The 27,393-nt window shown below is 49.8% G+C and overlaps 1 protein-coding gene across 2 annotated transcripts; it reads right to left on the minus strand.

Moving 5' to 3' along the window:
* Window positions 1-486: 486 nt before the first annotated feature.
* PKD2L1 (polycystin 2 like 1, transient receptor potential cation channel) lies at window positions 487-27,144 on the minus strand. 2 transcript variants are annotated; one of them, XM_077821911.1, is made up of 15 exons: window positions 26,850-27,144; window positions 19,853-19,966; window positions 16,399-16,526; window positions 15,037-15,290; window positions 13,076-13,300; window positions 11,676-11,904; window positions 11,129-11,299; window positions 9,672-9,853; window positions 6,810-6,930; window positions 5,671-5,769; window positions 4,476-4,597; window positions 2,772-2,889; window positions 2,399-2,535; window positions 1,387-1,534; window positions 487-705 (listed from the first exon to the last, which is right to left on the minus strand). In XM_077821911.1, the coding sequence occupies exons 1-15, from the start codon at window positions 27,142-27,144 to the stop codon at window positions 487-489; spliced, it is 2,562 nt and encodes an 853-aa protein (XP_077678037.1). The 2 variants fall into 2 exon arrangements, with proteins under 2 accessions (XP_077678037.1, XP_077678036.1); XM_077821910.1 differs by having other exon boundaries at window positions 2,300-2,535.
* Window positions 27,145-27,393: the final 249 nt, after the last annotated feature.

Below are 27,393 nucleotides of genomic sequence, written 5' to 3' on the forward strand. Positions count from 1 at the left end.
TGACTGTTCTGCCATGGGGCCTGCAATTGCTGTTGGCGGGCCTGAGGTTAATTAGCATGTTTCTCTTTGCAACTTAAGTAGACACATATATCCCACCTTGTTTACCAGCCCCCCACGACTGTAACCTGTAATGGACTCTGTGTGTGGGGGACTCTGTGTGTGGGGGAGATCTTGGGGAGACGGGGGGGTGGGGGACAGGACAAGTTCAACCCATTTAGAGATATAGGAGCCAGCAGCACAGTCTGGATCCAGGTCTGAACGCTTCCTTGAAGCTCAGAGGTGTTTGAACCTGGAGTTCTAGATCTATGGTGTTACACAACTTGGCAAATAAAAAACAATAACATCCATGATTCTGCACTGCATCAGCTGAGACAGACATCTTTGGTACAGTCTGTCTTCTTAGTGGCTAGTCTAACAACGGGGAATCAGCTGAGACTGACTTAGTGCCCTGGGATCCAAGGTGGGATGGGAGCATTCTGATGGGTGTCAGAAGTGCACGTTAGACTGAGGCCAGGTGTTCTTGGGCACCTGAGAGCCTGGTAACCCCGACTTGGGCAGGTTTGGGTAGATGCTGTTACCATTTTGGGGAGAGCTCCCATTGAGGTTGCTTCCCAGCATGTGCTTTGTCTCCCAGCCTTCTTGGTTTTCCTTCACCAGCGGGTCTAGGTTCCGCTGGAGCAGTTCTTCCTGGCTGGGCTGTTCCTCCTGTTATCGAGGGGAAGAAATGGACATTTGCACTGTCAACAATTTACCATGAACACTACCAAAGGCTCCAACTGTGGCGATGGAGAGAACCAGGGCCATGCGCTGCTTGGGCTGCGCGCTTTCATTGGGGTCTCCTCTCCAAGCCCTATATACTTTCCATGGGCCACCAAGGGCTTGCCCCGATTAGCCTTATCAGAGTCTTGTTTAAAGGTGTGCAATTCCTTTCTGCAAAATGCTGCTTGCAAGAATGTCTTGCAAATGCACATTTCCAAGGGAATGCTCAGGCAAATGTCTATTCACTGGAGCATTCCCAGCATTCCCATGTGTTCACATGGCCATTCTGAGAGTCCTTTGTGGGTTTGGCAGTGGATCTGAAAGTGCTCTGCAGGAGAGAGAGGTCTGTGCACAGGTGATAATTAATGGGCCAGGTGCCACTAGTGGATGTGGTCTGGGCATTAGGGTTGGGACCCTGCAGGCAAGAGGTTTGGTGTCACATCAACCCTTAACGCAAAGGGCTTGTTCTTTCAAAGCGCTGAGCACTCCTATAGGAGCAGGGCTTGGAAAACAAGCCGCTAATTGACCCAATGCATTGAGGCAGGGAGAGACCCTCAGGCCAGTCGGACGGGGACACGGCCTGCTTGCAGGGGAGCTGGCTGGGGTGTCTGTCCGAGGACAACTGACCTTGCTGATGTTGTCGAGCAGCTTGCCCACCAGGTCTTTCCTCTGCAGTTTGTTTCTCTCCAGCATCTCCAGCTTGCTCACCACTGAGTCGATCTTGGACACAATGCTGCCAATGGAGTGCTCCAGCTGCAGGACCCGTCGCAGGAGGCTGTGGAAAAGAGCACGAGCCCTTGTGAACCTTCCCCTATGACACAGGACAGGGTCAGCAGCAGAGAACATACAGAGCCCGGCCAGATCCCCCCACAGCTGTCAGCTGGCAGAGCTTCAGCCCAGTCAATGAAGCTCTGCTGATTTATACCAGCTGAGGCTCTGGGTCCGTGGCTATGCTTTCAGTTGTGGTTAGTGATCATGCTTAAGACAAATTATGTCCCAGGCAGGTAACCATTGGCCAGGTAATGTGGATGGGGCCAAGCTATTACCCCACATGGTTAGGTGAGCCTCCCAGAGCCGCCTTGTCTTGCTCCAACCTCTGTCTCAGTATGGCCCTACATGCCTGGCTCAGGATCCTGCCTACTGTGGCAGAACCAGGATCTCCGGACTTCCCGTGCTGTGCGTTAAGCCCTAGTCTGTGCTCCCTCTTTGGGAGAAACAGTTCTGCCCTGCCCACATCCTCACACCCGGAGAATAAGGGCCAGATCCTCAGCTTGTGTAAATCAGGGTCACTCCTATACAAATCCTTCTGGTTCCACGGGCTGAGGGTGCCCATTCCACCCTCTAACCTGGGTCTGTAGCATGACCCCCCCCTTGCAGCAGCATCTGGAGAGATTAATGCAGACACATGCCAGGAAATTTCCCAGCAAGGCGTTCACAAAATAAGTGAACTCCATCACAAAAGGGGCCAGACGCGGCGTGGCCTTGCTTTGCGCGGTGGGGGAACAGCATGACCAGGGGATGCTGGAAAAAGATTTCACACCCGTGAGGCACAGGTGGATGTGGCTCCATGAGGGGGCAGGGCAGCAGGAAACCAAGCCCTGTGCTTTCAGACGCTGGACTAGCACCAGCAGTGACCCACATTTGGAATTCTTCCTCAGACACCCTGGTGGACTTATTGATGTGATTGTTCTTTGCATCCACAAGGGTCAAATTCTCATCCAGGTTGTTATCACCGTAGGATTTCCCCAAGTTTTCAATCTCTGCATTCAAAGCAACCTAGAAGACAAAGAGAGACACAGACACAGAAAGCTGGATTGTAGACTTACCAAGGTATATTTAATACATAACGACACAGGCTGTCAAAAAGTCATCTTCCCTTGCGGTGTATGCAGAATCCAGACACGGCACCCACTTATTTTATATGCCTGCCCCAGGATCAGACGCAAGGAATTTTGGAGATTGAACTGTGTCAAAAAAGGGTTCTCTTCTCAGCCCATACCCCCATCCTTTACCCTTTTCTCCTCTAGGTCATGCCTCATTCGCTTCTGTTCCTCTTCATCAAGGATCTGGTTACCATCTTTGTCAAATCTGGAAAAGGCCGCTGTGATCTCATGCTCGGCATGACCCAGCCTAAGACAGGAGACAAAGGGAATGGATCCAAGAAGATACAAGACAGAGCAGTTCAGTATGTTACTAGATTCTAAACCAGGGAGTGCCACTGAGGTACCTGCCTTGGGATAAGAGCAGCGCGTTGTGGTTAAATGCAGGTTAGAAGAACCAGAGCTGGGTGACATTTTATGGCAGGAACTTTTTTATATTTGGCAAAAAGCCACAGATTTGACAACACCCAAAACGTTTCGAGAATTCATGTCTGTTTTGCCAAATTGTGGTGGGGAAAAAAGTCTGAAAAAGTTGCAGTGTTTTGTTTTGACATTTTCCAGATGAAACTTCTTGATTTTTTAGGGTCAAAATGACTGTTGTGAAGATTTTCAATTGTATAGGTTTTTTTAAAAAATGTAAAAATGTGAAATCCAAGCCAAATTTTCTTCAACCTTCTGATTTGCTCAAAAATTTGAAGCTTTGGGTCCACCCAAAACAATCCCCTGCTCCAGTTTTTCAGAACCACCTGTGAGCCGAAAAATCCATTATTTGCACAACTCAAATGAGAGCCACAACCCAAAGTCAGCTAAACAGGAATGAGAATGACAGGAAAATCCCATTTATTATACAGCTTTAAATGGAGGGGGAAAGGAAGGGTTTGCTGGTGAGAATTTAATGTTGGACTTTTCCAGTGCCCAAAAGTGGATAACTGCTTCATGGGTAGCAGGCTGAAGGTCTTAGAATCTAAATTAATCAATTAACCTAGACTGAAGGGAGATAGTGAGGTAATAGCTAATGGGGGTAGCAGAGTGAACTCCAGACAGGAGGGACAGATCAAGGCAACGCACTGTTCTTTCACCTAGTGTGGAAAGTCAGGGAAAGCCGAGGCTGGAGAAGCAAGGTGAGTGGGTGGGGGTAAAAGGTGGCTAGAAGGTTGAGCAGATCAGGTTGAGATGGTTCATATGGAGGACACTGAAAAGCAACATGGCAAGCTGGAATTTGCTGCCATGCTGGCTGAGGCGCAAGGGGAAGTGGTAGTGGATATGGGCTCATGTGAAAGCTGTTATGTACTTTCCTGTACATAAAAGATGCAATAGGTAGCTCTCTGCCTAGATTTCCTACACATTAAGGAAAACAACAAAGAAAGGACAAATGTAAAGAGCCCATGTGAAAGAGATGGTACCACCCTTTATAACGTTCTGCATCTGAACTGACATACAATGAGGCAGCTGCCTTCCACCACCTCACCCCACTCCTGAGAGGCATACTCCTCCGCATGGAAAGGCACAGGACACAGACACAACCCAGTCATCTCTCAGATACAGAGCTGGCCCATGCACCACAGCACAGCCCTGCTCGCTTCTGGAGGTATCACTCTCCATTGCCTGGCATGTAGGGCTGGATCCGTGGCCAGTCTGAATTGGTGCAGCTCCAGTGACAGCAATGGAGCCATGCTGATTTACACTGGACAGGGATCTAGCCCTTAAATGACTAGGGTTTAGAAAGACCTCATGTCTGCGCATTGCAGCAGAAATGTAATGAACGTTGGGGGCCGCTCACAAAGAGCGAAGCAGAGTCATTCTGGGAAATTGGGGCCCTTGAACTGACTAACTTACTCTTTCAAACTGTTCTTAAAATCCTCAAACTCTAGCTCCTTTGTCCCATTCTGGAGAGCCTTCTGAACGTCCGAAATCCGCTCTTTCTTCAGCTTCAGCCTCATCAGCGTCTTGTGATAGCCCTGGGGTCAGAGATGCACATGGAGGTTTAATGGAGATGCAGGGCAGACAGAAGCAAAGCAGAGATAGCCATGAAACACTGCACAGGTGCCAGATGATACAGGTAACACTGGGATATGTTAGTCTTGCGTGTACGCAAGACTTTCTTCACTGACTGAGCCACCTTCCTTCCCAAGCCAGGAGCATCACTGCTTAACACAGAGCTCCAGCCAGGGCAGACTCCCCGCACCTCCTACAGCCTCAGCTAGGGGAGGCTTCCATCTGATTCGGCTGGGAGAGCTGCGGCTGCTGATGCGCTGTCATCCAAGTCAGAGTCTTGACTGTGATCACTCACAGGGTGCCTGCCCAGTGCAGACACCGCATAGGCAGAAAGGGGCACCACTTCATTGATTCCAATGGGGTGGGGGGGAGGGAGTTCTGCCCAGGTGGAATCTGAATAAGACCTCAGAATTTGCCCCCAGAGGAGAGTCCTGCTCACATCAGCTGTCTGGAGTCTGCCCCCTCCCCTGGATCTGATCAGAGGGCATCACCTCAAGGCTATCTGGAAGCACTTTGACTGCAGTTGGGCACTGGAGGGAAGGTGGTTTTGGAGCGCACATGCCTGCCTTTGTCTGAGGAATAAGTTTCCCCTGGCCCCTTCCTACAGTCCCTGTTTCCTCTGCCAAGCTTCTCTTTCACTTGGGTGGAAGAAAACCACCTTTCCTTTGGAACGAAACAAATGTGCTGTAAATTTCAGGGTGTGGCCATGAGCATGCTACAGAGGAGAGAGATCAGCACTGGTGGCAGCTATTGCTTGGGAATTTGGGAATCTGGAGGGAGAGAGAGGCTCAAGCCACAAAACGCAGACCCAGCTCTCAAAGACCCCAAAAGTTCAGGGATGTTGGGAGTTTGGCCAACAGGGCCAGCCATGTTTGGCTCCAGATGTGGAACTCCTCCTTCCCCCTGGGATGGATCTAGAGGCTTGGCGGAGGCCCCTCTCTGGTACATTTCATGTGAATTTGGGACCTGTGGATTCGCATTCGCTCTCTGGTGTGTTAGGACAAAGCGAGCTGGGGGTGATGGGGCTCTATACAACCTGCTTCAGGATGTCTGAGAGCTGCAGCTCATTCTTCTGGTTTGAAAGCTCCTCCTTGACTTCTGAGTAGGTGTCATTGATGATGGCCAGGAACATGTTCTAGAGAAAGGAGAAACTAGCTGAAGCAGACTGAGCCATCTGGCCTGCCCGCACCAGTTCTATTCCTCCCTTATGGCCCCGGGGCGGTGGCAGCGTTTGGGGTGGGGAGGTCAGAAGGAGCAGTTTGTAAGTGACTTTCTGTAGTCAGACAGCAACACTGCTGCTCAGCACAGTATCTGTCAGCAGGGATCAGACAAACAGAGCCGTTCACACCCGGTGATGCTCCCACTGAAAACACAGGGCCCGGGGCGAGGGGACGGTGACCATAGACCAGCACAGTGCTCTCTAGGGAGGAAGGGGGGGCTTGTGCTTATGGCACTGGATTAGGATCCAGGACATCCAGATTCAATTCCAGGCTCTGCAGGATTCCCTCTGTGGCCTTGGGCCCAAATCCACAAAAACGTAGACATCCCAGCCCTGCGACGCACGAACCCCCAACTTAGCTGCCACCCAGCCTTGCTGGTGCCTACGTTTCTGCCTCTGGGTGTGCACACCGCTGGCGCAGGCAGGCGCCTGGGTGCCCTTCTTACGCCCAGGCCCCAGCGTGAGCCTCAGGCCAGGTGAAGATAAGTGCACTCTTGCCAATCTCACCTTTGGGGTCCAATCCGATAGGCATGCTCTGAGCATGCCTAATGCCACACAATGTCTGGGGAGCCAAGGAGCTGGCAGCCTCCCTTAGCACCTTTCACTCAGTGGTTAGGGCATGTGAGAGACCCTGGTTCAATTCCCCCTCTACCTGCTGAGGAGAAGGGATCTCTCCCCCTGGCCTTGCACAGGGAGCCTAGACACCCAGCCCAGGGTTCATGGATTCCATGTCACCTTGGCAATACCCAAGTCCCTTCGTGGATCTGGGCCTGAATCTCCCTGGGCTCCAGTTCCCCATGTGCAAAATGGGCAGGTTAATAATGTGCTTGTCTGACTCCTTCTGTGTGTCTGTCCAGCACCTAGCCCAACAGGGCTCTGACCTCAGCCTGGTCTGCACTGCTGCAATGCACGGAACAATAATAATCATTGCAGGCAGATTAGCCCCTTTTGCTTACCAGCAGCACAAAGAAAACGAAGAAGACATAGGTGACGAAGTAAATGGGCCCCAGCACCCTGTTGGCGTTGTCAATGGCATTGTAGTCAAAGTCGCCAAGTATGATCCGAAATTGGGTGAAACTAGGAACGGAAAGAGCCCGAGGTCAGCACTGCGCCTGCAGTGTATCGGCAACACAGCTTGACACGTATTAGAGAGTCATACACTTCAAGACGACTCACTGGCCATTTTCACAGGGCTGAGCCCATGAAACGTATTTACCTGCGCACCTTCCATCACATTGGCTGTCCATGCATTTCCTGCCTTTAGATTTCTGCATAAGATGGGTCTACAGTGCTAGCGAGAGCTGAGCAAACCATTTGTTCTGCCAACATGTTAGTGGTTGAGTTGAGTCTTGTTTCGCAGGAGGTGCCCACACTGCGTTGATCAGCATGGCGAATGGAGCGCTACGATTGGCCTGAGATTGTCAAATCTGTCTGATGGATTTACATACATATAATAATAGCTCTGATCTGCAGCTGAAAAGCATGAGATCTCAAAGTGATTTACAAAGGAGGTTGGTATCATTACCCCTATTTTACAGATGGGGAAACTGAGGCACAAGCCAGGGACATGACCTGCCCAGTGTCACCCAGCAGGCCAGTAGCAGAGCCAGGAATAGAACCCAGGTCTCCCAAGCCCCAGTCCAGTGCCTCTTCCACCAGGCAACACTGCCTCCCACTGTTTTCCCATAGCCGGCCTTGAAAATTTCAGCCATGGTGATTGTGTGTAGTTCTCATGCCTCTAGGAACAATATTATGGGATTAGAAGGGTGTAGGTGACAGCAGTTAAGGTGCAACGGAGCTGTAGGCTGTGACTCAGAGATTTTGCAACAGGCATATGATTAGCAATGCTGTGGATAATGTGTGAGCTAAAAGACAATCCAGATCAGTCTCCTACAGCTGGGATTATTGAAGCAACCGACAAGAGGCCAAGTGAGGCCCCATCCAACATGCAGATGAAATTTCACTAGCCACAGCCAGGCAGCCCTGGGTCCCTGACAGTTACAGACAAGGTTTTCCTCTCCCTTGAGGTCTGTGGAATAAAACTCTGCTATGCGCCCCTGAAGGGGGAGTCCATAGCAGTGTTTGGCTAGCATGGCATGGCTCTGTGTAAAAACCCGTCTACAATTTCAACCACAGAGGGAAGCTTTTCACTAGACATTAGTGTTAGAACAGGACCTTGAAGAGTCAAGTGAAGTAACACGACTCACCTACAATTCCATCCTGTCTAGCATCATGTCATCTGCTCCGGGGTAAGTCCGACTGGAACCGGAGCTAACCGTGAGCTGCTGCTATGATGTTAGATACATCTCCATCTACACTGACTGCAAACATCATGTGAATTAACATGACTGAGGTCATGTTCCAATTCAACCTCACGTGCTAGCCAAGCCCACCCTGGAGCCAGCGGGGCTCAGTGCAAATCTGGTTGGGGGATTTTCTCCTGTGGACATTTGGCCACTTGGAACTGAGGCCCTCAAACGCATTTTGCACAGGCTGAGCAGCTGTCCAGTGAGATGGACACAGCTGGCAGAGGCCGCTGGCTGGACTGGATTTGGAGTGGAGCCCTAGAGGTGAAAGCTGTGACTTTTGCTTTAAACTAGAAGCCACAGAATTGGAGTCTTCGAGCCTCAGCAAGAAGGGATGTAGAAAAGGTGGATGCAAAGGAATCCATTCGGAGGGGTTAGTTTTTCCTAATATAAGTGAAATATCCCACTTCCTCCCTCATTTCCTGAGTAATTTTAATGGGAGTAACCCCCTGGATTTCCAGCTCTAGCATGAATCAGTGATTTCTCCTCCCCGTTTTATTTAGGGGGTGTGAGGAGGAGGGGATTTGCTCTGTGATCACTGTATCTCTTTCTCTCCCCACCCCACAAACAAATCCCCAAGCCAAGTTCCCTTCCTAATCCCTGTGGTGATTGCCCACACACTGAGCTGCAGGCTGCTGTCACTTGCACCCTCCCGGCCTCATGACTGCAGTATGGCTGCCTGGGTGTAACTGAGCTGAATTTGCCCTTGTGCAGGTCATGTGCAGCACAGATCATCCTGCTAGGGGGACAATAAAGGGATCCCTCATTTGAACTAGTGCAGTTAGATCATTCATTAATGGTTTCGTCCATAGCCCTTTGAAGTCAATGGGAGTCTTTCCACAGACGTTGGATCAAGTCCCGAATCTTTCCCTAATCGACGTAGCCAAGAGGCAAGTAAGGACCCACCTGCTACAAAACCCACACAGCCAGGAGGCTCAGTGCACACCACCTGGAGCTGGGGCTGAGTAGCTCAGTATGGATCTAGAGGAGAATTTACCCACCGTGCTTGGATGTACTGGGGCCAGCAAGGCTGGGGAGAGCCAGAGCTGGTTGGAAAATGGAATTTCCATTCCATGGGGGAGTCTAACATCTCTAAATCTGTTTTTGTTCTGCCCTGAAAAGTTGAAATCATGAAATTTCCCAAAGACTGAAAATTGCAAACAACTTCAGTTCAGGGCCACCAAAATGCTTCCTTTCAAGGTGGTAAAAAAAAAGTTTCATGTCTATTAAATGGAATGCAGTTGATAATTCTGTTGACGACGAATGAGAAGGAATAGGAGCCAGCTCCTTCTCCTACAGCTGCGTTGGCTCTGCAGGGACTGACATGCAGTGACAACTGAGGTGTCTCACTAAAACGAGCAGCTGTGACTCTGAACCCACGCAGGGACGAGTCTGTGAGAAGATACTGCCCATCTGTGTCTTCACAGAGAAGAACTGCACTTGATGCCGGAGAATGAAGGGTGGCAGGAAACAGTGAGCGGGGAAGGGAAAAGGAGAGAGAAACACACTTACATGCATTTAATAAAGGTGCTAAAGTTTTCCACTTGTGTCCCAAAGAGAAGGTAGCCCAGCTGGGCGTAGGCAAAGAACACAATGAAGAACATGATGGCAAAACCCAGGATGTCCTTGGCACAGCGAGCCAGCGTGGAGGAAAGCTGGGTCATTGTTTTGTTAAAGCTAATGTACTTGAATATCTAGGGGGGAAAAAGACAGGGGTAAGGTAAGATATGGACATCTCTCATATACATGCACACACCAAGTTAATGGTATCACTGCAAGAAACAATGCAGCAGGGCAGAAGAGAAGGTAGAGAGGAAGGATGGTCCAATGGTTAGGGTGTCCAGAAGGGAGACTGGGTACAGTTCCTGCCACAGACTTCCTGTGTGAGTCTTAGGCAAGACACTTAGTCTCCCAGTGCCTCAGTTTCCCCATCTGTGCAATGGGGATAGTAGCCCTGCCCTACCACCCCGGGGTGTTGTGAGGATAAATGCATTACTGACTGAAGCGACGAGGGCCAGATAAGCATAGAATACAGAGTACAACCTGTTGGCTTTGTACCAAAGGCATGTCGCTGCCTGAGTCTGAAATGGTCATTCAGCAAGGTCAGCACTGACCGATGGTCATTACCAGCCGATGGCTGTTGGGGGACTGATGTGAAAGGAGCTGGTTGTCTCAGCCCAGCTCCTAGTGTGTCCATGCCAGGAAAATCACCACAAAAATCGGCTCCAATTATCATCCGTGAAAATGTTAGCAGAGGTGCCAAGATCGAGTGGGTCTGGAAACTGGCCTTCCCTTTTGTCCTAGAGCAGATCCTAGCAGGGCAGGGTCGGGCTGTTTGTGGAAAATTCCCGTACTGCACGTCTTGTCTGCTGTGCAGATAAGACGACCTGTCTTTCCAGGGCTGTGGATGCAGAACTTTCCAGGAGAAAGGCTGACGCCTGGGCTCTGATTTCTCCATCCAGCCCCCACCTGTGGGAATTGGCTTTTCTAATGGGCAGATTTCGAGTGGGGAATTTTTTGGGGTGGCTGGGAGGGTCTTAACATTTAATTTTTTACAAAAATAAAATTGAAGGACATTTCAAAAGGAAAAGTCATTTTGAATCGAGAAGCTAAACCTTTCGTTGCAAAACAATTGGAATTAAACATTTCCACATTGGTGGATTTTTTTCTATAGTTGGGATAAAATTACATGGTGCTCAACACCGTAACTTCCCCTTTTCTATGCCACAGCTCCCAGCACCCCATCTCTCCGGAGCACAGACCCCGTGGTGTGCAGGGCTTCCATGCAGAGAGTGGGACCCGAGGCAGAGATATTCCTCTCCTTTAGCCTGCCCCATTACCACCTGCATTTGTTCCTCTCTGTCCACACCAGGGGAGGGGAGATTAGAGCCCCTGAACTGTGGCCTGCTAGATTCTTTCCCCATGTGCTGTTCAGGTGGCAGAATCTCTCACAGGAGCCCATGCGGTACCTTGATCCAGGCGAAGAACAGATTGACTGCGTTCATGTTGTTGTACTGGGTCTGCCAGAAAGCCAGGAACTCAAAGTCTGCATAGATGTCAGGGTGCCTCAGCAGCTCTCCCATCAGCCTGTTCACCTCGATGGTGCGAAAGATGTGGAACACAATGGCAACAATGGACAGCTGACAAGAGGAAACAGCCTGCATTACCGCTGGACCTCCAGGTTCACTGGGGACTGGGGCTAAAAATGTCAGAGAACTTCTTGATATCAGTCCATGGGGCTATTCCGCTGGAGGCACTGGCAATACAGGGAGGTGGTAGGAACACACTGGCTTAGCCCCTCACCCAGCCATGCACGTGCTCAAGGAGGAGATCTGCAAAGGCACCTAACTGCTATTGAAAGTCACAGCCTTAGTGCATGCGATTGTCTCCTTCTAGTGGTTCAGTCTGAGATTAGGGCAGAGGTCTGGGCCAGTTCTTGTTTTGTCTGGGCTAGTTCCCCTGCTCTTAACTTTCCTTTTGCTTTTCCATCTTTGCCCCTCCTCCACCCCTGCTCACCAGTATGACCACCACATCCAGGATGTTCCAGACACTGGTGAAGTACTGGAGCCTGTGGATGCGCAGCTCCAGAATCTCCTCCACCACGTAGTAGAAGATGAAGACACAGAAGATGATCTCGCAGGCCACAATGAAGAAGTCCCAGGTGCTAACGTATCGGATGAGCTTCACCGTGCGGATTTGCCAGGAGGGGATTGCACCACCGGTGGCTGGAAATTCAACTACTAACCTGGAAGGGGAGAAGGAAACCAGAATGACCATGAGACTGTTGTATGTTCTTGAAATGCACTGGGCTCATCCCCTCCTTCTGATGCACCTGCCAACCCATGGGTGTGGGAGAGTCAGGCACACATATTGGCTTTTTCACTCATCTCCGCTGCCTCAGTGCACATGGAGAAGGGAACCAGGGACCAATGAAATGCTGGTGGTTATGGTGGTCAGATAAAGGCTCCTTATTAACCGCGTGGCAGCTACCAATAATACTGACACTCAGATCCTCAAACGTATTTAGGGGCCTGGTCCCATTGATTTCAATGGGTGCTTGGTCCCTAAACACCTATGAAGACCTGGGCCTGAGTCCCTAGCCTGGGTGGGACCAGACTTTCAAAGTGGCTCCACACGCAGCAGCTCCCACTGCTCCCAGGCACTGCCTCTCACGAGGGATGCATACAGCACCTAGCACAGTGGGGCCCCAATCTGATAAAACGAGACACTGCTGGCCCATTGGAGGGAGTGGGATCTGGGCAGGTGAAGGATCTCCTGGGGAGACTGGACGAGAATGTAACAGGAGTTTATTTGGCTTGTGTCCAATTTTCATCTGTATAACGGACTGTTTACTTCTTGCTGGCCAGCGTGCACTTTCCTAGCAGTGCTTTGCTACCAGCTAAATGATACTTCCCCTTAGGCAATAGTTACTTTAGGGACCCATAATTCTGTCTGCCCTGGACACAGCCACCAGGAAGAGATTGAGCTCAGTTCATCGTACACCCAGTGATCTACTGCAGGTCTTTATAGTGCTTGAATCATGGCAGTAGCTGGCACCAAAGGCGAAGGGGCTCAGGGAAGGAGATGTGACCCCCCCTCGAAAGTCAGAACTCATGCCTCCTCCGTCCCTTCTGATTAGAGAGGACTGGGAGCCAGGAGTCCTGGGTTCTCTCCCCAACCCAGCCTTTAGCTCATTATATGACCTAGGGCAAGTCACTCAAGGTCTCTGCTGCAGGCTTGGAGGACGATAAGAGCCTACCCGCCAGTGGGGCACAGGGGCTGAATTTATTAATGTGGTAAAGTGGTTGGAGAACCTTGGATTAAAGGCACCTAGGCAGGGCAGGGTGTGGATGTCATATTTTCAGTGCTACGCGATGGGATTGAGGATGAAAGGGTCTCCACAGCTCTCCACCTACCTCAGCACACAGAACAGGTTGATGTTTGCGTTATACACTGAGAAGTCAATGAAGACCACCCGGGTGCCCCGGTCCAGCCACAGCTTCTCCTTCAGGACCTGCAGGGCTTCCGCACTCTCCTCCCGGGTCAGCTTGAGGTCTATGTAATATCCTCCCCCACTATAGCTGGTTAGTCGACCCCAGTGGGATGAGCCGCCCAGTTCTTCCTCAGAATGGTACCTCCACCTACACAGGGAAATCCACAAGCAACCCTTGAGAGGCAACATGACTCAATGGCTAGTGCACAGAGTTAGAACTCAGGGGACCAGCTGTCCCACTGGGTGGCCTGGGGCAAACCACTTCTCCTCCTGTCCTTTGCCACACTGGAGTGTTTAGACTGCAAGCTCTTCAGGGCTGGGGCTGTCTTGCATTGTGTTGCTATCTGGCACCTAACACAACAGGGACCCCCAATCACAGCCACTGCTACAAGGCATTGGCCGTCCCAGGACTAGTCACGCCGCTGACCCCGGCTGGCCTTTACCTGTCACCTTTCTCAGGGTGGAATCATGTGAGTCTTCCACTCTCAGACTGGGCCCAGGCCACAGCCCCCTGTGATCACCCTCGATTAGGCAGCAGGCCTGATTTACCTTCAGCGCCTGCCATTCTGTTCCCTCCAGCAGCAATGACAGTGGTGCTGCCCTATGACCAGGCAGCCTTCTTTAAAGCAAAGTATGATTTAGGTAGAACTACAGCATTAGAGAGAGAACAGACCTGAAAACAATGAACAGACAATGCATGTGTCTAGCATACCAGGGATCTATTCGTCTTCCACATGGGGACCTTGGCAGATCTAAGCTTCCAGCAGAGCCACCCAAGACTGTTCAGATGTGCGTGACAGTCTCTTCCTGTAACTTACAAACCAGTTCTCCCCCGACTCCTCCCCTTCACGGAGAGTTTTCTTTAAAAAAAATGGTCAAGTCCTTTTGATCACCCTGCTTCCCAAAGACCAAGTTACTTTTTTAACTGTGTCTGGCTCACTGACCTGCTAATCCCAGCACTGGCAGAACAAGCCTTGCAACTTGCTGGAGACAGGATATAGAATCCCCAAAACTAATAGTTTCCCCCTCTGTCTTGTAATTACCCTGCAAGTGTTTGCTCAGAGGTTGCTTACCAGGGTCCATTGTGTGGCTTCCCTGCTTGTTTCTCCCACTGTCTTAAGATAGAACAGTGCATTCAGACAGACAAGTGTCATAACCCAGTATACAGCAAGTTCACCTTACTGACCTAGTCACGTACAGTGTTAATCAAAATGATCACATCTCAATATTCTAGGACTATAACACGGCAACTCCACAACAGTATCCTAATACGAACCAAGGGTGAGGAAATCATACAGTCTAATAGCAGGTGAACTTCAAAACGTTTTGCAGGTTTGGTTCAGCTCAGATAAGCATCCAGAAGTCCCAGTTCTTAACTGAATGATCCTAACATCTGGGGTTGGGCTGAGAACAGGCTATCAAGACCTATGGGACTTGGTTCTTTCTCATGGGTCACAGATATTATAGGGGAAGTAGTGGGTTTTGTGCCCTCACTGCATCTGGTCCAAAAATATTCTCTTTCAGGACGGTGTCTTCATCAACTTAAACTACAAATACAAGAGTCTCAACCTAAGTTTTCTCCTGAGCATGGAGGTTCCTAGGGTTTTTCCCAGCAGGAACCTCTTCTGCTCCAGCCTCAGAGAGACACCGAAGCTTTCTTAATATCCTTGGTCTGGAGCCAACAGGACCCACCTGGTCTCGCTGCCAGTGGGAGTCAGAGGGAAAGAACTCTGCAGGCCTACATGGGATTCTCACCCCCAACATCCTGTTGCCCATGGGACTAGCCTTTCACATGGTATTTTAGCAAAAGTTGGCCAAAGTGCCGGCAAAAGTCAATCAAAGATTTTCCAATGCAAAGGAGTTTGGTCGGAGGGGTGCACTTACGCGGTTCCATTGATGAGCCCGAAGGGGACTCTTTCCTCCTTGTCCTCAGAGTACACATCATAGCAGCCTGAAATGTCCTCCTTAAAGTTGTCATGCACCACGCACGAGTTGTTCTTCACCTTCAGCTGGCGCAGACGTGGGACACCGAGCAGCAGATTCTCATAGTAGATGTAGGACTGGGTGCTGTGAGCTAGTGACTCATTGTTGTACCATTTGGTCCAGTACAAGCTATCCAGCAATGGGCCTTGGGCATACTGCAAAAGAAGAGGAATCAGACATCTGGCTCAAGGCAACCACCCAATGGGATGCTCCTGGGCAGGGGTCTTCTCCTGGGGGTCACAACCAGGTGTCAGCTTCTCATGATGCCCTTGCCCTCCCCGTATTGCTAAATAGTGGGGTGGTATCAGCTGTATCATGGTTAGATAGAAGGGGGATGCCTTTGGAAAAGGGGAGGATAGGATGGAAAATGGTGAACCAATGCCCAGGTGCAGTGGGGGAAAGGCAGATCCTTAGCTCATGGTAGGCTTTTAAATGGCAGAGACAGACAAAGGCAACTCGTTACAAGCTATTTCTAGGTGTCTGATCAGCACAAGAGGTTGTGGTGTCTCACCAGCATTCACACTGCTTGTGCCATATCATTTCTCAGCTTGTTCTTTAGCAGAAATCCGATGGATCCTATGCACCTGTTCCATCATTATTTGTTATTCTGATGAAAGCTACAGGGACTTGCAATCAAATTCCCTCAGCTGTCTAGCTAGGCTGAGAGCCAGGGCCTGATTTTCAAGCTGGTTAGGCATGTGGTTATCACACATAAATCAGAACCTGCTTCTTGTTAAAGCACTGGAGAAAGATGCAGAAGCTCTAGGTCCAATTCCCAGCTCCGCTATAGACTTCCTGTGGGACCTTGGACAAGTCACTTAGCTTCTCTGCATCTCAGTTCCCCATCTGTAAAATGGGGATAATAGCACTTCCTTTCTCCCATCTTTTGTCTGTCTTCTCTATTTTGGTTGCAAGTTCTTTGAGGCAGGGACTGTTTCACCATGTGTCTGTACAGTGCCTACCGCAATGGGGCTCTCATCTCAGGGCCTCGAGGCCACACAGTAGTGGGAATAATTCCTGTGCTCAAATAGCTAGAAATGGCTGGTGAATTTTATGTGTGCAAATGACAGTGAAATTTCTACTGTTCACACAGGAAGTGAACTAACATGGACAGTCACAGAAGTCAATCAACAGGCAGAAGCAAATGGAGCAACCACACACTGCCCAGAGGGACATGGGCCAGCACAGAAATGGATTACATGGCATCAGTGTGGGAAAATTTCCCTTTCTCAGAACCTGGGGACCATACTTGGTTGTACTCACCCCCCAGAACTCAGCCATGCTACCGATGGACTGGAAGGAGACCCCGCTGTCTGAAGGGGTATGCAGGAAGAGGTTGGACATCACTTTGGTGTAGTAATAGGCATTTGTACTGGTCATTCCATAAGTCACTAGGAGAAAACAGGAGAGAGGGGGATGGTTCCCTTGCACATAAATATTAGAGACTAACATTAATATCAGCTCTACCTTAGTAGAGGTGAGTTTGGGAGGAAAGAGGAGAGAATGCAGAAGGAAGAGAAAAATGTGATGCTCAGGGACTCTCCAAAGTCCTCAGCAAATATATTTCTGAATTCAGAGAGGCCTCTCTCACTGGGGATGAAATTCATTTCAGAGCAGCAGTGGCTTGACTTACTGGGCTTCTCTAGAGCAGCAGGTTGTATGCAAGCACCCCAGATGGACAGGTTTAAAAGGGCCTCCTTTTTACCATACAGAAGCACCTAAACTTGTAAAGGGTGACAATGCTTGAAAACAGCAGCAGCCAACCTATCTGCTGTGTGGGCAGGACTGACACTTTACAGCTCACCCCGAATAAGGGGCAGCCTGGAAAAGGAAATGGGACACAGTCACCATTCCTTTCCAGCTCCCCTGGCCTTGCTCCAGGGACCTGCTCCACCCTCTGACCCAGGAAGTCAATGGGACTCCTTACTCCTTAGGGTTACATATGCACCCAAGTGGCTTAGACATTTAGCATCCGCTGCAGAGGCTCATGGTCTAAGCTTTTTGAGGAGCCAGGGTTTAATCCCTGGTGATGACTAAGCTGATGGTGGTTATACGTTGATGAAGAAACCTTGCCGATTACAGCTCTGTTTCTTTCTGCTTACTCATCCACTGTCTTACACAGGCATTTTGCTGGGCATAGCCATCGTTCAAGTCCTAGGAGTCATAAGTGCATAGATTCCAAGGCTGTTCGATCATCTAGTCTGACCTCCTGCATATCCCAGGTCAGAGAATTTCACCCCATTTCCCCTGTATTGAGCCCAAGAACTTATGCTTGGCTAGAGAGGCATCCAGCCTGGATTTGAAGACTTCAAGGGACTTCCCTTGGTGGGAAGCTTTAGATTAGTTTTCACCCAACAAGGATCCAGACCTTTGAGTGGGATCTAACACAAACGACACACGCACACTTCTCTCCCAGGCAAAGAATCAAATACTGCAAATCGTAAAACCTGTCCCCCAATGAAAGGGCTTCCTAAAAAAGCAACCAATGTTCAAAAACAGACTTCTGCATGACTCAGAATAGGTGCGTGTCTCAGTCACACTGGAAGACTGATTGGGATGCCATCCCCCTGTGCCTGAGCGATAACCACCCCGTTTGGTACCTTTATGTATCTGTTCTGCCATGGGGTGCATGAAATATAATCCACTGCACCATGCAATGCCACAGGTGCTCCTTTGAGATAACAATGAACCTTCCCAAAGCAAACAGCAATTGTTCTGCCCACACAAAGTACATTAGTATTCGGTACAGAGCTGCATTAAATCCACTCCCGAGGACAATGTGAGCTGCCATTCCCGTTATCATCCTAACCACCCTTCCCACGTGACCCTTTGAGATTTAAAGGGGAAACATCAGCTCCCTGCGTGGGTTTGAACAATGTGGCTCAGATTCCAGGAAGCTTCGAGACCTGGCTGTTTGCATTTGTCCTTTGCCCTTACAGAGCTTCCTGGCACAAATCTGAGGAGGGGCTCTTGTGCAAATCCCCAGTGGCTTGTTAGAGGTTAATGGCCAGAGCTTGCACTGAGGTCTGGGAAGCATGGCTTAAAAGCAGCAGATGTCAAGTCACCTAGTGCAGAGGCCTTGTGCTGATGTCTGAGATACTGAGTGCCCCCTTCACTCAGGGTATGTCTTCTTGGGCGAGTGGCACCTGGGTGTGAGCAGTCACGCCGCAAAGCCATACCCGAGACTCTGTGTCCTCATGGGGGTTGTGCTTCCCTGGGTGTGTCATCGGCACACTCCATAGCTTCTTATGCTGCAGTTTTCTGAGCTGCTCTGATTCTTTCCCAGTGAGTTGTGGGAGAACTTCTTGGTCCTTCTGGCTAGATGGAGGGAATTGCGGGAAGGCGCTGAAGGAAGGACTAATCAGCATTGCAATGGTTTAGCCTGTGTCCACACTGTGAAGTGGGCGGGTTTCCAGCCCACATGAAAGCCTCACTCAGGTTTTAGCTAATAGCCCTGGCTGGGCAGATAGCTCAGGCTGCAAGCAGGGCCATCCGGGGAGGAGGGGGGGTGCAAGTGGGGCAATTTGCCCCAGGTCCCAGGCCCCGCAGGGGCCCCCACAAGAGTTTTCAGCTGCACTTCGGCGACGGGTCCTTCAGTGCCGCCAAACACACCCGGAGTGAAGGACCCGCCACCGAAGACTCCAGGCCCCCTGAATCCTCTGGGCGGCCCTGGCTGCAAGCACCACCAAAGTCGGGTGTGAGGGTTTTGCGTGTGGATGGGAGTTATGGGAGACACCTGGGTAAGAGCCTGGGCAACTCTGAAGTGAATAAATACCCTTCGGCTCATCTTGTGCAGGATTCCTTCGTGATATGTGCTTCTCTCAGGAGCCAGCTGGGGGTTTGCTTCTCTGACAATCCCAGAAAGAAGAATCAGTGAATGCACTGCAGTTGTTAGAATGGGACAGTGGCCACCAGGATTCCTGGGTTCTCTGCCCTCAATTTGCCATCTGAACTCAGACACGGCACTTAGGCCATCATTTTCAGAGGTCCTGTGCAACTGCTGCTCCTGCAAAAGCCACCTGGAGATGTGGGTCTCAGCCCTTCTGAAACTCAGACCCCTTAACTACTTACCAACACCTATGACTTTGTCTGGTGGTACTTAACGCCCATGCAGGGAACTTGGTGAGGGTTAGGTAATTGTCTGCAGAGGCCGTTGGGACCGCTGGATGGATGGTGCCATGGGAGCTTAGAGAATCACCACTAGAGCTAGTCAAAAATGCCCTCTCCTCTCCCCCGGGTAAATTTTTTCTTGATTTCCCCCCAAAATTTCCTATGAACTTTTGTGTCAGCGAAAAACTGAATTGCGAAACCCCCAAACTGTGAGGATTTTTTTCAAAAATTGAACAGTTTTTTGAAAGCCAAAAATGTTTCTCTCTCCCCCTCCCCAACCAAAAAAAAAAAAAACCTGTAAAAGGTCAACGCACAAGAACATTTGTATGCTGACCATTTTGATGAAAAAATTCCAAGCTGTTTTAAAGATTACCAAGATCTGGCATTGGCCAGCTGTGAAATAAATTAGGTATTTTTCTCTCTACCGTTACATGATGTCGATATTTTACTGATTTAGTTAAGAATGTGCCCTCCAGAGCTCTAGGTGCACATACAAGATATTAAACATCCCATAAATTAGAGCCAAGATGTCCAAAACATAAACCCTCCCAAACAGAGTTACACACACAGACAGACCCACCCTTGAGCCATCTGGACAGCTACTCACGTAGGCAGATATCCACCAAGAAGATGACATAAACCAGCAGCTCTCGCAGCGTGGTCTTTACATACAGCTCTCGGTCTTCAGCAGTATTCTCAGTCAGAGTTGTCCCCCAGAGGCCTGTTAAGCATAAAGCAGCATCAGGTGAATTTAGGGCAAGATTGTCAGAGGAGTTAGCTGCTCAATGCCCATAGAAAGGCCCTTGGAAACTGTTGGCATTACAGCCCCACTGAATAAAGTGATGTGGTACAGGCAGGGCGGTGAAAGTGTCACTGATCCCAGCAGACCCTGGGTCTTTGTGCTCATCTAGTAGCTGGTCCATATAAGAGGATAAGAATCTACTGATGTGCCAGCTGAAGGGGGTTGTTCCTTTAGCTCACGTGGTGGAGACTCATGCTTTTCATGCTGAAGGGGCCTCATTGAGGCCCTACTGTTGACAACCCAAGTGGGGCCATCTGACAAGCTTGTCCATCCCATGCTGACAGCACGCCTCAGCCCTGATCCAGCGGGACACGTCTAGTCAGTCACCCTCTCTTCCCTGCTGGTAATCGTGTCCCCATCTGCACCATCAGTCTGCACAACACCACTCCCCTGCCCTCTCAACTGAGCTCCTCAGTGCTTCTCCCTGTCTCCATCAGGCCCCGTCAGTCCCTCCCTCCTGCCTCTAGCCTCCTTCTCTGTCCCCTGCCCTCCCCATCAGGGCTCCGCAAAGGCCGCAGGAGAATATTCTCCCTGTGTGATGGCCAGCCCATAGATGGGGGGTTGGCAGGAGGCAGACCAAGCCCCGTCAGTCTGAGTGGTGGCAGCTCAGTGGGACGCTGGTCCTGCCAGGTCTCTGTATGGAAAAGCAAGTGCCTGGCAGGGTGGGAAGGGGGCACCTGACAGGCAGCCTCACATGTCCACGTGATGACACTGGCCATCCAGGCAGGACTTCCCTAGCTGAACTGCATCCAGGGTCAGCACGGGCCTTACTGCGTCTCTCTGATGACACCCAAAATCTCTGGGCCTGGGCAATGCACAAACCCGGAGGAGCCCCTGGAGGAGATGATCTTGAATCAAACACCTTGACCCCAAACCCTGGGGCTGCAGGAAATCGAGGCCCAGCTCCTCCACGGGTGCCAGCTGATGTGGCTCGATTGACTTCAATGCAATTTACACCCTGGAGGAGCTGGCCCCAAGGAGCTAATTCTGTGTCTTGAGCCCCTGTGCACTTGACATGGTGGAAGCAGCTCACTGAGCATTGCCTAATGCTTGATCAGGACGAATAGAGCTTTTTCCTCCAAGGACCCTGACAGCGCACAGCTAATGAACTGCCTGAGTCCATTAAAGCACTTGCTCATTCTCTCTCTAATGGGCCCTTTGTGTGATCACTCAAACTTTCACCCACACATGTCTAAACTTCCACTTGAAAGCTGAGCGGCTTAATCCACATCAGCAATCTCAATGGTTCTCGCTCCTTTCATATGGTCCCAGCCCTTGTACACACCTGGGGCAGAGAGATGGGCACAGCTCCGCCTGATCAAAGCCTGAATATCCTGAGTGCTCTCTGACAGAAAGAGGATGGGCATTCGGGCTGGAGTGTGCCAACGTGGTGCAGTGCCATGCACTCGCTCCCTGCTGTTCACGGCCGCTGAGCAGAGTGGAAAGCATTCTGCTCTGCATCATCACATGCCGGTCTCTGCCTTTCAGAGCAGCAGCCCGGACAGTTTGCTGTTTGCCTCACTGGGTCACATGCACTTTGAGGCCAACTGTGCGTTCGCGTGTCTTGAGGTGTCTCCAAGCCAGAGATGGGTTTCACATCAAAACCCTGCATGCAAACGCCCCTGAGCTATGGGGGGTGGAGGAGGGAGTGGAAGCCAAATCTACATCTGGAGCAAAATTTCACAGCTCTACCAGGTCAAACAAAACCCTGGATGTGAGGAACAGCTCAGCCACAAGGAGGAAAAGCGGTTATGCGCTTAAGGCACTGGAGAGGGATTCAAGAGATTGGGGTTCAATTCCTGGCTATGCCCTAAACTCTCTGTGTGACCTTGACCAAGTCACTCTGTGCCTCAGTTTCCCATCTCTGAAATAGGGACAATACTCCCTGTGCCTGTCTCGTCTATTTAGACTGCAAGCTCTTCAGAGCAGGTACTGGCTCTTTCTAATGGTATGTCTATGCTGCGAGCTGGGAGCATACGTCTCCTCAAGCTGGAATTTCCCTGTGCTAGCTCTGATGGAACTAGCGCCCTAAAAACAGGGTGTAGCTGCAGCGGCATGAGTGACGGGACAGGCTAGCTGATCCAAGTACAATCCCATCTGAGACCATAGGCATGTACTCGGGGCAGCTGGCCACTGGGACCGCAGTGGCCATACTCTGTTTTCACTGCGCTAACATGGGTATATCTCCTCGAGCTGGGATACCTTCTGTGTTTGTACAGCACCTAGCACAGTGAGGCCACTAAGCCCTACTGTAACAATCAACAAACACCACCAGGCAGTAAAGGGTTAAAGGGCTGGCTCTCCACCACGCAGATGGGGCCTCATCTCACCACCAGGCCTTTGCTTGCTGCCCTAATGTTCTGTGCACATGTGAAGAAGTGCAATAGGGTCAGCTGGGGCATTTCAATCTGCTCTGGCAACCCGCAACAGGCTCCTGTGCACAGGACATGGGGTTTGCTCCATCCTAACTCAAGCTAAACATCCCCTCAAACCAGTGTGGGCTGGAATAAGGACTACAGGGTTGGTCTTTCCTCTGAGATAGCTCCCAAGTTGCCATGGAGGGCTCTGGATCGCTTTCCAAGTGTCAGTACATATGTCTCCCTTAGCGGCTTCACAGGAAAGTGAATCAATGATTATCAAGTGCTTTGAAATCTTTGGATGCCAGAGGTGAAAGGATTGCTACAGGTAATGTTAATAACAGGAGCAAGTAGAGCTGCGAGGACATGAATACCTTGTTTCCCGAAAGATTGAGATTTTGACATTTGTCTTTGTTGCAATTAGGAACAAACCCTCAAATTCCCAGGAAAAAAACTGTTTTGAATTGATCAAAATGTTCCGGTTTGATGTCGCCTTTTAAAACGTGTAGGCTACAATGTACCCATTACAAAAATTGAAGCGAAAGTTCTCTGCAAACTGTAAAATCAAAATGTTTCACTTTGAAAGCATCAAAACATGACATTTCAGCACTGTCCAAATTCTCCCATCCTGCTCCCTTTTCCCCTCCCAGAATGAAATTTTGGCAAAACCTCTATGGTTCTGTGAAGTGTAATGACTTCAGCAGAAAGGGATGGTGTGACGGAAAATGGACCTGTTGCAGTATGAGTGTTCAGGAGAAGCCAGCGGGCTGCCTCATCCTTGGAGAGCAGGGAATGGAAGCACTTTGCACTGCTCTCAAGAGACCAGACCCTAGTCAATGACGCATCTGTCCTGAGGGGTCCAGTGTGGAGCTGTGGCCACGCCTTCAAACACAGGCTGGGGCACAGGCCATGGGGCTTAAGAACAGGGTAGAAGAGAAAGGATCCCAAAAGCCTGCTACTCATCTCCCCCCAAAACCCATTCAGTCAATGGGCCAGATCCTCAGCTGATGTAAATTGGGACTTCTCCATTGACTTCACTGGAGCTACTTTGATTCAGACCGGCTGGGGATCTTGTCTCCCCTGCATCCCAGAGCAGGTTGTGCACTGCTCAGTAATTCTTTCGCTAAAGCTCCCCTTTCAGCAAGCACAATACATCTGCAAACACCACCACCAACCAACCCAACACTGGGTTCTGGGCGCACAGGACACAGCAGCTGCAAGGAGAACCCACGCCACGGGCCCTCAATGGGGAAAAGCTGAGCTAACTCCCAGGCAGGATGACGTATGTTCCGGTGCGTGTTTGGGTGGAGAAGGTCAATAACACTGTGCCTGTTTGTCAGCTAAGAGATCCCCCAGGAGTCTGCCAAATTGTGGGGCAGTGGGAAACAAGGGAGAAGAGACAGAGGATTATTAAGGAAAGAGTGGCAGAGGTGGGGAAATAAAGAGGACAAGCTCCTCAGTAGGGGTCAATTGGCACTGAAGTCATTGCAACAACACTGATTTACATCAGCTGAGGATATGGCCCATAAAAAGAAATGTCAAGACAAAGATGAGCATGATCCCCAGTGCAATCAAAGAGCTAGGATTTGGAGACTGGCTCAGCTCCTATCCCCAGGGATCTACCTACCCAAGGCTCCTATTAGCACAGTGTCTAAGCACCTCACAATCCTCCCCCTTCCTGGTGGGCAGAGCCACCCTCCTAACCTTGCAGATGGGGAACTAAGGCCTGGAGAGGCAATGTGGCTTGCCCGAGTCACTCAGGAAGGCCATCGGAGAACCTGGAATTCAAACAGGATCTCAAAAATCCCAGGTTGGCCCCCAAACCACTAGCCCATCCTCCCTCTATGGAACAAACCCATGTAGCAGAACTCCTTCCCAGACGATGTTTGCACTGATGGGGACAGCTTCTTCAAGGACATGGACTCTTCCCGAGTTTTAAAGCCATCCAAGCCAAGTCCCAACTTTAACCTACGGCTTAGAAAACACGCCTTTCCCCAGATGCACCCACTACCTGGCCTGTCCCACTGCCTGGCTCTCCTCTGGACACTTCTGCCGACTGGAAAGCTGCTGAGATGGCTGTGTTGGGGACTGAGTTCTATCAGGACTTTGTTTTCCCGTGTATTGTATTTTCTAAATAGACAACCAACCTAATTCTCAATTATTGCAGGACAACTGCCACTCATTGATATATTTTGCTTTCCACAACCAAATCCCTGTACAACTTTTCTTGAGTGATGTACCTGAGTAGTTAGATTCTAATATCTAAACTGCATTGTTAAATCTAGTCACCTAAATTTGGGTTATTGCTGATTATGTGCTTTATGTATCATATGACTTTTAAAAACTAACTTTGTATCTGTGGCTAATCTAAGCACTATTCCCAGATGTACACACACTCTTTTCCCAACCTGTGGATTATATAATTTTTTAAACATTAGCTTTAATAAAAAAATTTAAATTGCTCTTCACATCATCAGCTTCCTCCCGGGGGACAGGATGGAAGGAGACTCAAGACCAGGCGAGCCCTGCATTATAAGCAGTTTCTCCATGTATAAGCAAAAACAAAAGGAGTACTTGTGGCACCTTAGAGACTGTGCATCAGATGAAGTGAGCTGTAGCTCACGAAAGCTTATGCTCAAATAAATTGGTTAGTCTCTAAGGTGCCACAAGGACTCCTTTTCTTTTTGCGAATACAGACTAACACGGCTGTTACTCTGATCCATGTATAAGGTGCAGTGAAAATTAATTAAATTAGTATCTGCAAGTACTGTGAGGATGCAAAAGGCTAGCAGCAGGTCAAATGTCATTACTAGACTATACATTAAGGACTGAGCCAAAGCCCACTGAAGTCAATGGGAGGTTTTCTTTTGATTTCCTCTGGCTTTGGATCAGATCCTGATGGGTACTGCTCTGTACATGGGTAATCTTTGCCTACAGGGGGCAGTACTGGATTAGTCAGGGAGGGAGGGGAGGACATGATGGTACCATAGGGGTTTTCATTCTCATTTCTTTGACATCAGCATTACACAGAGATTGTATCTGGAAAGGGATTTGTGTTTTGGAATGATTGATCTCTTGGTTTTCAAGCATCACACTGTAATTATGTCACAGCACCCCGAACAAAGGAGGAGTCCTGTGGGGACTGCAGACCTCAGAATAAAACAAAGTAAATAATGCATTAGCCTACCATCCCCTGTAGGCACATTCCTCCTCTCTCAGCCTCTGTTTCCAGTTGTGCTACTGGGCCAAGGGAGATCTACATCCCAGCGCCATTGAGGGATGCCATCAATTGCTCTAGAGACCCAATCCAACTCCTATCAAAATCAGTGGGAAGACTCAATGGGTGTTGGATCTCGCTCTAAATGGCAGCCCAGAAATCTTTGATAATATAACCTATAGACATCATACAGCTGGTCTAGACAAGAACAGTTTAGACAAACACTTGTCAGGGATGCTCTAGACGTACTCAATCCTACCTCAGTGCAGGGAATAGACTAGACGACCTCTTGAGGTCCCGTCCAGCCCTGCATATCTATGATTTACACACCCATATGTTACAGTGGGTACATTTGCACAAGGGTTATATTAGAAACCGTGATTAGAACGCCACAGAATTTACAGTGGGGGGAAAACCCTGCTAGGTTATGTTGCCAGTTCATTGGCCACCAGTGCAGGGATTTTCCCTACAGTTTAATGCATTCTCCAGCCTGGTGTTTAATTTCTCAAGCCATGGGGCTTCACCCCTTCTGTTGGGAGATACTCAGAAATGGACTAGATCCCACTGCCGGGAGCTGCCCCAAGATGCAGCCTAAATGAGTGTTTCCTGCTTTTAGCCCCCTTACTGTTCCATCTAGCCCCTTGTGCCAGCCTAAACAATTCCCCTCTCCCTATGTGTCCCCCACCTCAGTTATCTTTTAGCAAAGCTATGTACATATAGCTCTTATGCTCAGTCCCTATAGATTAATCCCCACAGCCCAATAATGTGGTGGCTTTTCATCTTCCAGTTTTATATACATGTATATATAGAAAGTGTTGCTATAGGGGTCACGACTATCCCCTCCAGAATAAAAAACATCTAGGGAGGGCTTATTGTCTAATTCCTAGAGTCGGGGTTTGGAATCAGGACACCTAGGTTCTATTCTAGGCTGTGACCTCAAGCAAGCCCCTTAGCCTTTCTGCACCTCAGTGTCCCCATCTGTAAAATGGGGACAATGGCTACACCTCAGAGATAAGGCAGGGAGCATGGGATCAGGACTCCTGGGTTCTGTCCCTGGAGCTGACACAGATTTATTGCCTGACCTCAGACAGAGCACGTTAGACTAGGAGTGCTCAGTATGGCTATGTGCAGCTTTCCATGTTATACAGCTGCTCTATGGCTCTCAGCTTCCAGGGCTGCTCTTCACATGGGTTTATAAACACATTCTAACCAGACCCCAAAGTTTTACCTCGGATGCCTTTGAAGACATAGAAGCAGCACCTGGGCAAGGGTTTCTTCTTTACATCCTCTGCCTTTTTCCTCTCTTCTTGGTAGGGAAGGGAGTCCCCCAGCTTCTCAATGTTCTCGTATGGGTTCTCCAGAATGGCCTTGGGGTTGTAGATGGCTCGGATCTTCAGAGAGGCAGAGGGGGAGCCATTGTAAACTGGATTGTCCCATGCTTTCTTCCCCAGGGTCTCTAGCTCGTGCTCCTCCTGGGCTCGAAAGTGACTCTCGGCTCTGTTGTTTAACCGGGAGGAGCTCATGGCGGTTCACCAGGGAGTGATTTGCTTTTAATTCACTTGCTGGTGCAAACTGCCTGGAGACAGAAATTCAAAGCTGGAGAAGACGAGTAACTTGAAGGGAACTTGTCAGAGTCAAGGAGCCCCTTTGTCAGGGGAGTCCTGACTGGCTGAGCACTGGATGCGTGTAGGCTTGGTCTCTCTCTCTCTTTTATACTAGCTCATCTGGTGACATGGCTCAGAGAGTGGCACAGCCCATTGTTGGGAATGGCT

The sequence above is a fragment of the Eretmochelys imbricata genome, chromosome 7, assembly GCF_965152235.1.
Source record: "Eretmochelys imbricata isolate rEreImb1 chromosome 7, rEreImb1.hap1, whole genome shotgun sequence".
Classification (NCBI taxonomy): domain Eukaryota; kingdom Metazoa; phylum Chordata; order Testudines; family Cheloniidae; genus Eretmochelys; species Eretmochelys imbricata.

Coding starts and splice junctions, on each gene's coding strand:
- PKD2L1 (XM_077821910.1), bottom strand. CDS start 27,144: ATGAGCTCCTCCCGGTTAAACAACAGAGCCGAGAGTCACTTTCGAGCC. Junction 1,535..2,299: donor CATCCACCTGTGCCTCACGG/GTGTGAAATCTT, acceptor TCTTTTCCACAG/CCTCCTGCGACGGGTCCTGC. Junction 706..1,386: donor TGCTCGACAACATCAGCAAG/GTCAGTTGTCCT, acceptor CCTCGATAACAG/GAGGAACAGCCCAGCCAGGA.